Raw genomic sequence first — 15,026 nt, 5'->3', positions numbered from 1 at the left:
TAATTGCATCCTGCATAAAGATTACTATTACTTTTACCAAATTTTTAGATTTCAAATTTTTAGGTTTGGTAGAAAAATGAATATTTTAAAAATTAAAAAATTAAAAATAATACAAATTAAAAAGTTAATGTTTATTTATTTATTCAAGATTATTATTACATCATTACTTTTATTTATTAAAAAATATTTTAAATTCAAACAATAAAGAAATGTGACATCGACCAACATGTTAAGTAATTTGACGAGAGGTAAGTGTAAAAAAAATAGATATAAAAAAGGCACTGGTAGCGGGGTTATGGCGTTGCAGCGTTTTGGGATGTTTTCCTGCCGCGGCAGACAGTTTAGCACCGGTTTGTGTCCCCTTTAGCACCGGTTCGCCTAGCACCGGTTGGGCAGCCGGTATATATGGGCTTTACCAACCGGTGCTAAAGCCCCGTTTTCTACTAGTGCTAGAAGCACGTGCTAGAGCTAGCCCTTGCATAAGAACTCACTTACATTCTCTCGTCTCTTATTTCTCCTTCAACTAGACACAAATATATTATTTTAATCATTGTAGCAAGCTGATTAAAATTTATTATACTTGCTCTAATGGCTGTGCAGGTAGCTTCACCGGATGGCCCATTTCTAATGAAAGCAGGTGGATTAGTTCTTGTAAGTTGTAATCACAACTTTTGCTCTTTGCTTTAAAAATCGAACAAGCACAGGAGCACAAGCCAATATTCAGCTCGTAAAATATTTAGAATACGGTCACACATAAAGCAATAAGACACGATGTTGATAGCCTCCACACGTCCAGAGAGATCTTAATCTCCGTTGAGCTATATTGATTTGAAAGGGTTTTGAAATTTCAAGTTGAACCAAATGTTCTATATATAATGCACCAGGCCAGCTTCAGCCACTGATCACCAAAACTGGGCAAAAGAGTGTAGCGAATTTCATCCAGATTATGCCATAATGTAGTGTCACGTGAATAAGCCCTAATAGTCTAATACTGAACTCCAGTTCATGGTTCCATCACTGCTTACAGACCACTCAACACTAAATGTAGGTTTTAAATTTATACTATTGACTAACATGTGCAGTATTGCAGGTTTGCCACTATTCAACAACACATTACAAACATATCTGCTTATCAACTCAAACTCATAACTCGATCTTCAAAAAAACTTAAAAGCACTTTAGGAGGTAACTCCAGGCCACTTGTGGTCCCTTCTAGCATCTCTACGACTCTAGTCTTTGTTGGTCGATTATTAGGACTTACTTGTATACACCACAGCCCAACCACTATCATCTTCCTTACAATCTCTGTAATTTCACCGTTTATCGCAGAAGCACTCACACAGTAATCATCTAGATGCTCATAGATCCACTGTGGGAAATATTGGCTGCTAGATTCACTGTCATTGATATTCTTCTCCCTTGCTCCAACCATCTCAAGGACCATCATTCCATAGCTATAGACATCAGACTTGCTACTCACTGCTCCAAAATGCTTTGAAAAAACCTCTGGGGCAATATACCCTATTGTTCCTCTTGCACCACCGATGGAGATAATACTCTCTTTATTTATGCACAGCTTTGCCATTCCAAAATCAGAAATCTTAGGGCAGAACTCTTCATCCAGTAGAATGTTGTGGGGTTTGATATCAAAATGCACGATGCGGGTGCTGCATCCACGGTGAAGATATTCAAGTCCTCGGGCAATGCCAACTGCTATATGAAACAATTTCTCCCAACTGATAGAAATTGCGTCTCTAGAGTTGCTATTGAAAACATATCTTTCAAGTGAACCGTTAGGCATGTATTCATAGATGAGAGCCCTTTTGGATCCTTCGAGGCAAAATCCTAAAAGAGCCACAATGTTGACATGCGAAGTTCTGCTAATACTGGCTACCTCATTAATGAAGTCCTCCCCATCACCCTTTGAGGCCTGTAGTATCTTGACAGCTACCTGTCGACCATCAGAGAGGTTGCCTCTGTAAACAGCACCAAATCCACCTTGACCCAGCTTTGCAGCAAAAGATTTTGTTATTTTTTTCACTTCTGCGTACTTGAATCTTTTCGGGTATGGCGTCCCATTCTTTTGTAAGAAAGACTCAATCCTTTGTGTCCGCTTTGATATCTTCCCGGTCCAATATTGTATGACGGACTTAATTTTTGATGTTACCTTTGATATAATTTTGGATCCATATCTCTTATAGCCCAACAAACATGCAAAAACTAGTAGGCATAGAAAAATTATGCTCGAGCTGCCTGCTATTATATCTGCACATAAAAGCAAAAAGGCATTAAGAGGTCTTGCAATAGCACTTAGATTTGTGAAGTGAAATCTATCTAGCATACCACATTGGTAGAAAGGGTGTAGAGTTTGATTAAGAGAAACGTATGCTATTAGTTAATACTTGTTCATAATTTACTGTTTTCTGGAAAGAGTATAGATGGTAAAATAACAGTTCATATTAAAGTTCGAAATTTAATTTGCCAAGGGACTTGATGTCCCATTGAAATGGTGTATTTACGCGTTACAAGATATTTTATAATAAAACATTCTGACATACTACAAAATAAATATAAATAACATTTACTAATCTAGCAACACAAATGTATGGGTTATCCCTGCAAGTTTAAGTTTACTTCCAACATATTCCCGTCCCTCGCATCACCCTTCATGGGAAGTGACTCGAAGGAAACCTTGCACCACCTCTAGTTCTTCCCTGTCGCCGATGCCACTGGCATCACCGTGGTGGCGGCTGCCCCCGCTTCCGAATGTGGAATAGGAGAGCAGCGGTGGAGCCCGTGGAGTTGCGGCGCGATACAGTCGTGGAACGTGTGGCCACATGCTCCTGGTTTTGGTAGTTTCTACGTGGGCCCATTAGGGCCTAATATGGTATGTGCAGGCCGTGCCTTCTATGCACGGATGCAACTTCGGCGGTGTGGTGCCGATCTGGTTTGTTACCATCTGGCCTGAAGTTCAGGAGATCACCCTCACTCATCAGCCGTATTCCATTCAATGGCGATGGACTGACTCTGAGAGTGTGATTGAACTTGGAGAGTTGAGCCATTAACCCTCTCCAACTCATCCTTGAGCTTTCCACTCATCTTGTGTTCCTCAAAAAAATTAGGGGGAGCGGAGCCATCATTAGAACTTCCCTCTATGCGGATGATACGGCGATCTTTGCGGCCCCCAACAAGTATGATATACAAAACCTCTCCTACACCCTTGATTCTTTCGGGGAGGTCACTGGCGTTAATACAAAATTCCAAAAAAAATCAGGGTGGTGCCAATTATATGCAATGACATTGACCTTGATGTGGTGCTCGAGCACTTTCCCGTGATCCGCACCTCCTTCCCCATGAAATATTTGCCCCCCCTTTAGGTTTGTCAACTAAAAAGGGTCGACTTTCAAATGCTTGAGGATAAATTGTCGGAAAGCTTGTCTCTTGGGATGGAAAGAACATTAGTGTGGTTGGCAGTGGGGCTCTTGTCAAGTCCGTGCTCACCTCACAAGCAAGTTTCCACCTCACACCACTCAACATTCCACCGGGCTGCCTAGCTAGTATGAAAAAAAACGAGAGGGCTTTCTTATAGGTCGCCGACACCAAAGATGTTATCAGAGGAAATTGCAAGCTAAATTGGGAAGCGGTATGTAGGACGATCCGCCTTTAAGGTCTTGGTATTCTATACCTTGACAAATTCGCAAGGGGTCTTAAGTTGAGATGGCCTTGGCTACAATGGCGTGACCCCAAGAGGCTATGGGTTGGGATGGGTAACCCTTACAATGATTTTGACCTGGATCTTTTCTACGCCGCCACAACAATCACCATTGGGAATGGGAATATTTCTCTTTTTGGGACTCTTCTTGGCTACTTGGGAAAAAGCTAAAAGACATTGCGCCCCTTTTCTTCGATGCCTCCTCTAGGAAAAACTGGAATGTCAAACAAGCTTTTCATAACACTTCTTGGATTTCCAAGATCAAGATGGATGAGTCCTTATCTATTCCACACAATCAAGAGTATATTACGGTTTCGGCCCTCCTCAACTCCATTCACCTCCAAGAGGAGATTTAAGACACTATTGTTTGTAACCTAACACCAAGTGGTGGGTACTCTTCCAAGTCGGCATATAAAGACCAACTCTTCGGGGCCATGGCTATTAGCATGAGTAGGTTGGTTTGGAAGGCTTGGGCACCACCGAAGATCAAGTTTTTTGCGTGGTTGGCTATTCGCAATAGGCTTTGGATGGCCGACCACCTTGAGAAAAGAGGTTGGAACAATTGTGGCCTTTGCCCGCTCTGCAAGCAAACTCAAGAGATGGTGACACAACTTTTCTCCCATTTCCGGTTCACCAAGAAGCTTTGGGGTTTGGCCAAAGATTGGCTTGGGCTTCCCTCCATCCGAACGCAAGAGTGGACTTCCAACCTCACCGTCAAGTCATGGTGTACTTTCATGACTTCCTAAAGCCGAAAAACTATGGCCTCCTTCACCAAGCCCATAAGTTGGACTGTTTGGAAGGAGCGAACCTCGAGAGTCTTAAATAAAAAATTGGATCCACCACCAATTCTCTTAGCATTGCGGGGACAAAGCATTTTGGGTCATGTAATTTTGGAAGAGCAATCTTGTTTGTTGCTCTTGGACCTTGGACCTTAAAACTTGTCATGTCATGACGCCCCTTCTTATTTAACGAATGGAGGCAACTCTTTTGCCCCCACCCTTAAAAAAAGTTTGGGCTATCATTGCCAGTTGGCTGGCAATATTTGCAGACACCTTGCTCACATTTGGCGAATAAAAGCTGAACCAAAGATCATTTTTTTCTGCTTGCTGATCTCTTACCTCTGCTGACGCTGACCATCATTCACATCTACGAAATTTTCTGAGATAATATTTTGTTATTAAAAAAAATATGAGCACAAATGAGAAGCAAAAGGATGAAGTAGAGAATGAGAGATGCCACTTACATAGTTTTTGTCTCTTCAAGCGCAAAGAGCGTATATCCCCTGCATTATGTGAACATAAATTCTCATGAGTTGATAAATACAAGTTTACTGAACTCTATGTAGCTTAGTTTTTACGGGGAGAAAGCTGTGTATATATCTTGCAATGTACCCGTGACACAGATTAATCGTAGATCAAGGGGAAGTTTGAATTGCGAAGATTTTTTAAATTTAAAGTTCCGACTTTTGATTGTTCCAAAATATGGTTCATTTTACTAACTTGGTCCTATTGCCAGTTTTCTCATGAACCGATTGGTTCTTTTTTCTTTCTGATTGAATGTCATCCCCCTGAAACAGAAACTGTTATGGAGAAATCTTCAACAACAAAGCATTACATAAGTTGGTTCCTTGTTTGGCAGGTTGCAGAAGATATAAAGCTTTTGGCACGGCGAAGGGCTATATTACCCGATATAGGTGGCAACATAATCTTAGGCTTGCTCCGTCTTCTTAGGCCTCGATGCAGTTTCACGCTGATTACATGTATTGAGCCTTTATCTTTTTTACTCAAATGATGGATGTTGAACAGTCATGTTCATGTTGGTTATGCAGAGATTGGATGTAATCTTAAATTTTAATTAATAAAATGGCCTTGATAAAAATAAAACACAGAGATCACGAAACTGCAAACAAAGGGCAGTGGGCGGTCCAGCTGACAGATTAAGTTTTCTTTGTTCTTTCCTTGCCATGGCTGCATCCTGGTTGTGAATTCCCCCCCCCCCCCCCCCCACCCCCCTTTTTTCGTTTTTTTGCCGCTTGGCTCTCCATGTAACTATAATGTAGACGTCGCCTTTACCTTCGATCAATAAAAAAAAAGAGCATAAGCCTATGTAGAGGATTCTGACACTTCTTTCTTTTACTGAAGGCTCGATCAATATTCTGACACATTGGTCTAGTTAGAACAAAATGAAGACATAAATACGAGTGAATACTATTTTTTTGCGAAATTCCACCGATTTATTAAAAATTATCAAAAGTAGTATAAAGAGATCTAAAAGTAATATAAATTACAAATAGGTATTTGGACCACCTAGCGACAACTACAAACACTAGCGCGAGCCGAAGGCGCGCCACCTGCATCGCCTCTCCATCACCGGCGCCAGGCAAAGCTTGGCAATCAATACTTGGACGCGGAGTTTAGCATGTAGTAATGTACAGGTTTTGCTTGAGAAATACTTCCTCATTATATAGGATCATTATATAGGCCAGCTTCCTGTTTTCTCATTATTAATGGCATTTGGACTGGAAAACTACTATATTTTCTTGAAGATGTCGATGAATTAATTGGAAGCTAGTGGCGATGCGATGCACTATCATGGTTGGCTGCTACAGAGGGCATGACTTTGCCAGGCTCAATGTATGTCATGAAAGATGAAGACGATACCTTTTACAAGTCCGCCTAGATCATGGCTTCTACTCGTCGACTCCTCTAGCACATGAAGGGAGGCACGTTGGCCTGGTTAGCTTTGGAGCCATGAACTCGTGGTCATACTACAAGTGGATTTTTTTTGGGGTTTGTGATGCAATCATGAGGTTGTCTATTCCATCCCACCATACATAGTAGGGTGTTGGAAGTGACAAGTGGTTGTTGTCTGGTTATTTGTAGAACTTGGACTGTAAGCTATTTGCCAAGGTTTTGAGTTGATGAAATTTATTTTATTTGTTTGAAACGGATGCAAGCAAAAACTTTCCCTCATCTCATTAATTAAGAAAGGAGTTTTAGTTTTGTTACAAAATCCTAGCTTTGCTCGGGGACAAAAGGATCACTCTCGCGTTATGATAGATCCCAAGTTCCTAGCACCCGAGGCGCTTCAAAGCACCGTAGCTCCTTTAATCTTATCTACAACAACGGATAGTATAGTAGATACATTGCGAAAAACTCTAGTGTTGCGATCATTTCAAATTTTCCGAGAAACAAGCATGATGAGGGAAGCAAACGATTCCCTTCTAGTACCGTTGGGGAAGACGAAGGATAGCCACCACTCCTCCATTGTATCAAAAGAGTCCAAAAACATGTCAACCAAAGTAATCCCTAGCCAACCATGTCCACCAAACATGTGCACTAGAAACATGTCCACCAAACATGAGACTATACATGAATTACATCGAAAGAAATTGGACGGGGTGTTGTTTAAGATTGATTTTGAAAAGGCATATGACAAGTTCAAATGGTATTTTCTTCAACAAGCTTTGTGCATGAAAGGATTTCCGCCTATGTGGTATGAATGGGTAGCAAGGTTTGTGCAAGGGGGAGTGTTGGTATTAGAGTGAATGATGATATTGGTCATTATTTCCAAACTCTAAAGGGATTATGACAAGGTGATCTACTCTCTCCTATGCTTTTTAATATTGTCACGAATATGTTGGAAATTCTTATTGCAAGGGCGTATGATGATGACACAATTATTTTTATGAAACATGATTTAAACATGGCAGTTAACATGAACTCATTCTATTCCTATTTGAACATCTATCCAGTTTAAATATTAACTTCGATAAAAGTGGATTTTGTGCTTCGGAAAAGCTAGAGAAGCTGAGAATGATTATAAACAATTGTTTGGTTCTGGAGTAGGTAATCTGCCGTTCAAGTATTTGGGAATTCCAATTTATTACAGGAGATTGTTAAACAAAGAATCGAAGCCACTTGAGGACCGCTTTGAAAGAAAGTTAAGGTGCTGGTTAGGAAAGATACTCTCGTATGGAGACCGTCTTGTCCTAATTAATGATGTGTTGACAAGTTTATCTATGTTTCTTCTTTCTTTCTTTCTTTGAAATAATGAAAGGGGTAAGAAAAAGATTGGACTTTTATAGGTCACGTTTCTTCTGGCAAAGTGACCAACTAAATAAAAAGTATCGCTTAACGAAATGGAATATTATTTGCCAACCAAAAGATCAAGCGGTTTTAGATATTGAGGTTCTTGATATTAAAAATAAATTATTATTGGGCAAATGGCTTTTTAAGCTACTTCTACCGGCTTGCGAGACTTGAGTCGTGACTCGCGAAGCGCGTATTGAAGTACTTGTGAGCACCCCCACACGGCGAAGTGTCGCCAAGCAAATGCCAGGTCGAATAGTATTGGGTGAGCAAATTAATAGGGGCGCATACATACCGCACTGGCGCTCGTTAGCGCCATCGTCGCAGAAACAGGTGAACTCCAACCAGCCGTCGTCCTTCCGGCGTCCGTAGCTGCACCGCCCACCGGACTGCTCGCACGCCACGCACTGCTCGGATTCGGCAGCGTAACGCATCTCGAACCCATCACTCAGCATCTCACCGAGCGACGCGTTGGCCAGACGATGCGAGCTCCGCACCGGTGTCGTCACCGCCGCCTCGCACCCGTACCCGTACGCTTTGACCGTGACCCCGTCATCCGGGAGCACGTACCAGGTGGTGTTCTGCTCCGGGCAACCTTCAAGCTTCACGGCGGAGGGCCGGGAAACGCCGGACTTGCAGTTGTAGAGCAAGGTGAGGTTGGAGTTGGAGCGTGTGAGCTGCAGCGAGGAGTAGTAGGGGTTGAGTTCGATGGAGAGGTCGAAGATGAGCCGCGGGCAGGTCGTGTTCCACACGTCGACGTCGGCGAGGGAGACGGTGTGATTGGTGTAATCGATGCGCAGGACTCTGTACCGGTGTTGGGCCTGTTGGCTTAGCAGAATCGGAGTGTTCTCCTCGCAGAATAGGCCGAAGCCCGGGTAGCCGCAGTTGGGGCCTAAATTGTCGAGCCAGAACGGGTAGGCGATGTTCTGCCCGCCGCAGGTTCCGTTGCTGCAGGGAGCGGTATAGGCGTCGGCTGTGGCGAAGACGAGGAAGACGGCCGGGAGGAGCAGATGATGCATGGTTTAGCTGCACCTGCACTATGGGGGGACGTACGGGGAAGAAGAGACCAAAAGGTAAGAGGAATGCCAGTTAATTTATCCAGGGGTGGATGAGAAAAGGAATCTGCTAGGGCAGACGACCGAGGCAGTCGTGCTGGGAGAAATCGACCAGTGGTTCCATCGTTATGTGTCAGTGTCATACGACCACGAGTCAACGAATCCACTCGACGACCCATTCCATGATTCGAAATTACAATCACCTGTGGCTTTCCGCGCTATGGTGACTTGCTGCCACGAGTTTATAATCCAACTTATCTCAGAATTTTGCAAGTGAGGAGATTTTAGAGAAAAATGGTAGGTACGATAGGCTGGCTACAGAGCGTATGGAGGTGAGTGTATTCTATTCTTCGTTTAATGGTTTTTTTTTCTCTCTTTTGGATTCAAAATATAAAGATGGAAGAAGTAATAAAAGCTAATAACTTGAATGATAAAACCTTAATAAAACGACTGTGTATATCGACTGATTGATACAAAAGATGGAGCCTTAAATACTACCCTTTATCGCATCATTGTCTCTAACTCACATTTTTTTAATTGTTCATTGCATTAATTATAGAGCTAATCGAAGAATTTGGTGGCCGACACACTAGCAAAGGAAAAGGTGATAAAAAGAGGGTATGCACTATTGCACTTCCAAAACTGTAGCAAGCATATCAATCTTGGAACATCATCTTAAAGCCTACATGTACAAGCATTACACATTTTTAACATGTTGTATAATCTTTGTACGATACACTGGTTCCTGCTCTGAAGTAACTCGAATTGGGATAATTTTGGCTACTATATTGTTAGTGACTTACTGTGTATTGGGCCTAATATTGCAAGTCAATAATTTATTCAATGATGATATAGAACTACTTTAGTTGTTGAAATCATGCTAGAATTGCAAGTCAATAATTTATTCAGTGATGATATATTTTAACTTCTTAACATAGCGCTCTTACTAAACTAGAAGTAGTGTTTGACATACAATTCTATAATATAGTGCCTATCTGCCTAATCTGATCAGTGGAACCTATGCAGCCTTGGAGCCTTGGACTTGAGATTGAAGCCATAGAGTGATTGAGGTGGTCTAATGCTTCCTAGAGCCATGGAGATGGAGTTGACGAGGTGCACATGCACACGCCCAGCTCCTAGACTTTTGTTATGCAATTTCGTTTTATTTCATGAACTTGTGTGATGTACGATCATGTCGTTTTATTTCATGAACTTGTGTGATGTACGATCATGTCGTGATTGACTTAACTTCTTGTTTGGACTTCGAAGTTCAACTTTTTTTGTTATGTTATTTATAGTGTTTGCTGTTGAAAACTGTCCAAGTGCTGTCAAAATAGTGTTGAAATGTAGTCAAAATGTTGTTATACTGCTGCTTCTGTCATTTGCGGTGTCAAAATGCAGAAATACTGCAGACACGCTGCTGATTGCTGTCATATTTTTTGTTCACTGAATGTAATTTGGGCTATTAATGAATTACCTGATCCCTAACCTGAGGTACAAAATTTTATGATGAATTTTCGGGTGTCATTTTCTGAACCCTGAAATATTTTTTTCCTGAAATAACCGATCCGAAGTTTCGGGTTTTCCCGAACGCTCGGACTGAGGTATTTGGATTGGTGTGTCTTAATTGTAAGAACATTTGTACCCACGTATCGACTGAACGTTCCAGTCCACATATCCACGCAGACGACCATCACGCGGACTTGGACTTGCGATTGGCCAAGCGCTCCGAAGGACTCGTCAGCAGCCACACATCGAACTATCGCGCGTGGTTCGTCGAGCAAATGCCAGATCGAATAGAACTGAAGGAGCAAATTAAAGGAGCACATACATACCGCACTGGCGCTCGTTAGCGCCATCGTCGCAGAAACAAGTGAACTCCGTCCCGCTGTGCTCCTCGGTGCGTCCGTAGCTGCACCTTCCGCCGGATTGCTCGCATGCGACACATTGCTCGGATTTGGCGTCGTAACGCATCTCGAATCCTTGGCTGAGCACCTCAAAAAGCGACTGGTTGCCCAGACGATGCGAGCTCAGCACCGGCATCGTCACCGCCTCGTCGCACGCATACCCGAGAGATTTGGCCGTGGCGACATCATCTGGGAGCACGTACCAGAGAGTGTTCTGTCCCGGGCACCCATGGAGTCTCACGGCGGAGGGCCGGGATACGTTGGCCTTGCAGCTGTAAAGGAAGGTGAGGTTGGAGTTGGAGGGTGTGAGCTGCAGCCACGATTTGGGGTCGCGGGAGAGGTTGAAACTGAGCCGCGGGCAGGTCGTGTTCCACGCGTCGACATCGGCGAGGGAGACGGTGTGATTGGCGTAGTCGATGTGCAGGACCCTGTACTGATGGAATTGGACGTCGAGGATGGGGGCATTCTCCTGGCAGGAGATGCCGAGGCCAGGGTAGCCGCAGTTGGGGCCTGTGGCGAGCCAGAAGGGGTAGGTGATGGTCTGCCCGCCGCAGGTGGCGTTGCTGCAGGAAGCGGCGTAGGCGTCGGCTGCGGTGAAGAGGAGGAAAAGGGCCTCGAGGAGCAGACGATGCATGGTATGGGACTTTGGACTTGGAGGGAGGAGGAAGAAGTGCCTGGCAGACGAACGAGGTAGTGAATAAGGCAGTAGTACTGGGAGGAATCGATCGCTAGTCCTGGTTGCCTGGCTCCAATGGATGTGGAAATTTGGTGCAACATGACCACGACTCAACGCAGCAGCATCCATTCGAAGACTTTTCTTTGTTCCATTCCATGATTCCAAATTACAATTCTCCATCGCTTTCTCTACGATGGTGACATGTTGTCACAGAGTTTATAATCCAACTTATTATCTCAGAATTATGGGAATGAGGAGATTTTACGAACAAGGTAGGAGAGGTTGGCTAGAAGTGTTCTTTCGACGAAAGCAGTAGGATCTTGCTGTATATTTGTACTTTTTTTTTTGTTTAAGTTACAAGAATGTACAAAAAGAGGTCATATTTGTTCCCTGCACCCCGGTGTACTTCAACCATTTAAGAACATCTTGAAGATTGCCCTGCATGCATATAAACTTGCTCAACCTGCTTAATTATTTTTGCATTTCTTATCATCCAATTAGCACAGTCTTACGTCCCCAAAGCATGCTTTCGTCCCAGTCTATAAATAAAACAACATTGCTGAGCTGATCTAAAGTGACGAGAAAACCCTCTTACAAATAAAATCAAAGATAAAAACAGGAGTAGTCATGCGCCTGCAAGGAACTCCCTAGAATATCTACTAGGAGAGACATCACGCCTCCTTAGAAAAGCATCGAACATCATAGAACTGCACACACCAAGATATTGCTAGAGACTCGGAGAGGACCACCTATCCTCTCGCTCCAGGCTGATGAGGACCGAGAACGGTGACAACTAAGCCATGTATATAAGATAGGATGCCGCTAGGACCGCCTCACGTCGGAGCCGAAGGAGCTTCGAATCATAATATGAGCTTGCCCGCTGATGACACCAACACACGACTGAAAAATATTAGGGCTCAACGATTACAACCCAAGAGGGTGATGACACAAAGTGTCGTTGTCTCTAAGACTGAAATGATCAAGGGTTTTCACCGAGACCCCTAGCGTGAAGAGGTAACCATAGATGCACCCAAAGAGGGTCACAATACCCAGAGGCATCGCCGCTGCTAGCGCCGAAGCGCTAGACTTTCTCGTGAAATCACCCTCGACAACCCCAAGATACCACGGTTCGCTCGCCACCACCAGAATAGACCTCCATGACATGATTTGGGAGTTGTTGCCAACACCACGTACGATCCCTCGCCGTCCACACAACCAATGAGATAAGCCACCACCATCGCAACTTCGTCGGCCGAAGAGCCGACCTTGTGAACCACCTTCCAGGGCCACCTCCTGGGCATCTAAGATCTCTCTCTAGTAGGACTTGGTCTTTTTTACAACAAGCGTTTCGTATGAAAGGCTTTGACCGTAAATGGTGTAAGTGGATTAATGATTTTGTTACAAATGGCAACGTTGGGATTAGAGTTAATGATGCCATATGGTATTACTTTCAAACTCAAAAGGGTCTTCAGAAGGATATCCTCTTTCCCCGTTATTGTTTACTATAGTAGCGGATATGCTTGCCATTCTTATTGCACGTGCCAAGGAGGATGGCCAAATTGATGGGTTAATACCTCACCTAGTGGATGGAGGGGTGTCTATGTTACAATATGCTAATGATACCATCGTATTTATGGAACAAAATTTAGAAAAGGCTCTCTAAATATGAAGTTGATTCTTTGTATCTTTGAACAACTTTCAGGATTAAAAAATAATTTTCACAAGAGTGATATTTTCTGTTTTGGCCGGGCTAAAGAAATAGAAGATCTATATAGAGACCTTTTTGGGTGGGATATTGGCTCTCTACCTTTTAGTTATTTAGGGATTCTCATACATTTTAGAAAGCTAAAGAATGGATAATGGAAACCAGTAGAAGACCGCTTTGAGAAAAAGCAGAGTAATTGGATTGGTAAGCTACTATCGTATGGAGATCGCTTAGTTCTTATTAATTCAGCTCTTACTAGTTTTCCCATGTTTATGTTATCCTTTCTTGAGATACCCAAAGGGGTGTGTAAGAGATTGGACTTCTTTAGATCGAGAATTTTTTGGCAAAGTGATGGACACAAAAGAAAGTATAGACTAACTAAGTGAAACATCATATGCCAACCTAAGGATCAAGGGGGACTTGTGGTGGAGGTCTTGGATATCAAAAAACAAGTGTTTACGTAGATAATGGTTATTTAAACTCTTAAACAAAAAGGGAGTGTGGAAAGAGCTGATGCATAATAAATACTTACATTCTAGTACCCTATCTCAAGTTGAATCTAAACCTTCTGACTCGCCTTTTTGGAAAGGTTTGATGAAAGTAAAGGAAGAGTTCTTTGCTAGGGTTTTTTTCAGATATGGAATGGCCTACATGCTCAGTTTTGGGAGGATGTTTGGCTAGGAGATAAGCCTCTACCTCAATAGTATCCATCTCTATACAATATAGTACAACATAAAAAATGTCCTAGTTGCAAATGTTTTTGCAGAATTTACTCTAAATATAGCTTTTAGAAGAAATCTTAGCGAATATAAGTGGACAAGATGGTTGCGTTTGGTGGGCCAACTGGTACATGTAAACCTATGGAATGAAGATGATGCTTTAGTGCTTGACTGTATCAGGAGGGTATATAGTTAAGTCAGTGTATCTCGATCTGTTGAATGGGCATACTATTTATCTAAGAAAATATATTTGGAAACTTAAAACACCACTAAAAATAAGGATTTCTGTGTGGTTCTTGCACCGGAAAGTTATTCCTACAAAATACAGCCTCATTAAGAGGAAATGACACGGTAATAAGTCATGTTGTTTTTGTGACAAAGATGGAACAGTACAATATTTCTTTATTGATTGTCCGCTTGCAAAGATTGTTTGGCGGGTTGTTCACATGTCTTTTGGAATATCACCAACCCAAAATATCACTAATTTTTTCAGGAATTGGATTCATGGTATACAAAAGAGAGTGAAAAAACAAATTAGAGTTGGTATATGTGCTCTCTTATGGGCAATGTGGCGTGTCTGAAATGATTATATCTTTAACAAGACAAAAAAATGCTTCATTTTTGCAGGTTACCCATCTTGCTATCCATTGGACATGTACGTGGTTATGTCTCCATCCGGAGGAGCACCATCAGGACATGGATTTTGGGTGCAACCGTTTGAAGAAATTATGAGTCCATCATGAACATACTTTTATTGAAAAATAAAAGATGACTAGTCCTACGAATTATATATGAGGAAGCGATGATAGGTCCAGTAGTTCCTAGAGATGGCATATAATCATTGAATCCAAAATAGAATTCACAAATAGAAAACTATATGTGAACTATTAGTATTTATCTAAAGAGTTTATACTTGATGGATAAAAGGTGAATTTTTTGAATAACGGATGTGATTAGTGTCAACTATTCACAAATAGCTCGAGTAGTTGCGAATTTATTGCTGACAAATTCAATGGGAACTGCCTATGAGAAGATTTATCTTCCATGGTGAAACTATGAACCCGTTAGGGTTTTATTAGTAATCGTTACATATTTTATATATGAAGAGGACATGAAAACAAAATTTTCTCAACAACGTATTGTTAATGAATTTTTTTATTT

General features: G+C 42.2%; 1 protein-coding gene across 3 annotated transcripts; it reads right to left on the bottom strand.

Annotated features, from left to right (window-relative positions):
• Window positions 1-967: 967 nt before the first annotated feature.
• On the bottom strand, window positions 968-11,487 carry LOC127343416 (LEAF RUST 10 DISEASE-RESISTANCE LOCUS RECEPTOR-LIKE PROTEIN KINASE-like 2.1). Of its 3 annotated transcripts, XM_051369546.2 has the most exons (4): window positions 8,099-9,091; window positions 6,943-7,050; window positions 4,956-4,994; window positions 968-2,265 (listed from the first exon to the last, which is right to left on the bottom strand). In XM_051369546.2, exons 1-4 carry the CDS (start codon window positions 8,820-8,822, stop codon window positions 1,133-1,135), a joined length of 2,004 nt encoding a protein of 667 aa, XP_051225506.1. In that variant the 5' UTR covers window positions 8,823-9,091; the 3' UTR covers window positions 968-1,132. The 3 variants fall into 3 exon arrangements, with proteins under 3 accessions (XP_051225506.1, XP_051225508.1, XP_051225507.1); XM_051369548.2 differs by lacking the exons at window positions 6,943-7,050; window positions 8,099-9,091 and adding an exon at window positions 10,694-11,487; XM_051369547.2 differs by lacking the exon at window positions 6,943-7,050 and having other exon boundaries at window positions 8,099-9,085.
• Window positions 11,488-15,026: the final 3,539 nt, after the last annotated feature.

The sequence above is a fragment of the Lolium perenne genome, chromosome 3, assembly GCF_019359855.2.
Source record: "Lolium perenne isolate Kyuss_39 chromosome 3, Kyuss_2.0, whole genome shotgun sequence".
NCBI classification, from domain to species: domain Eukaryota; kingdom Viridiplantae; phylum Streptophyta; class Magnoliopsida; order Poales; family Poaceae; genus Lolium; species Lolium perenne.
Note: the sequence above shows the minus strand (reverse complement) of the source record. Positions and strands in the feature narration are given on the sequence as shown.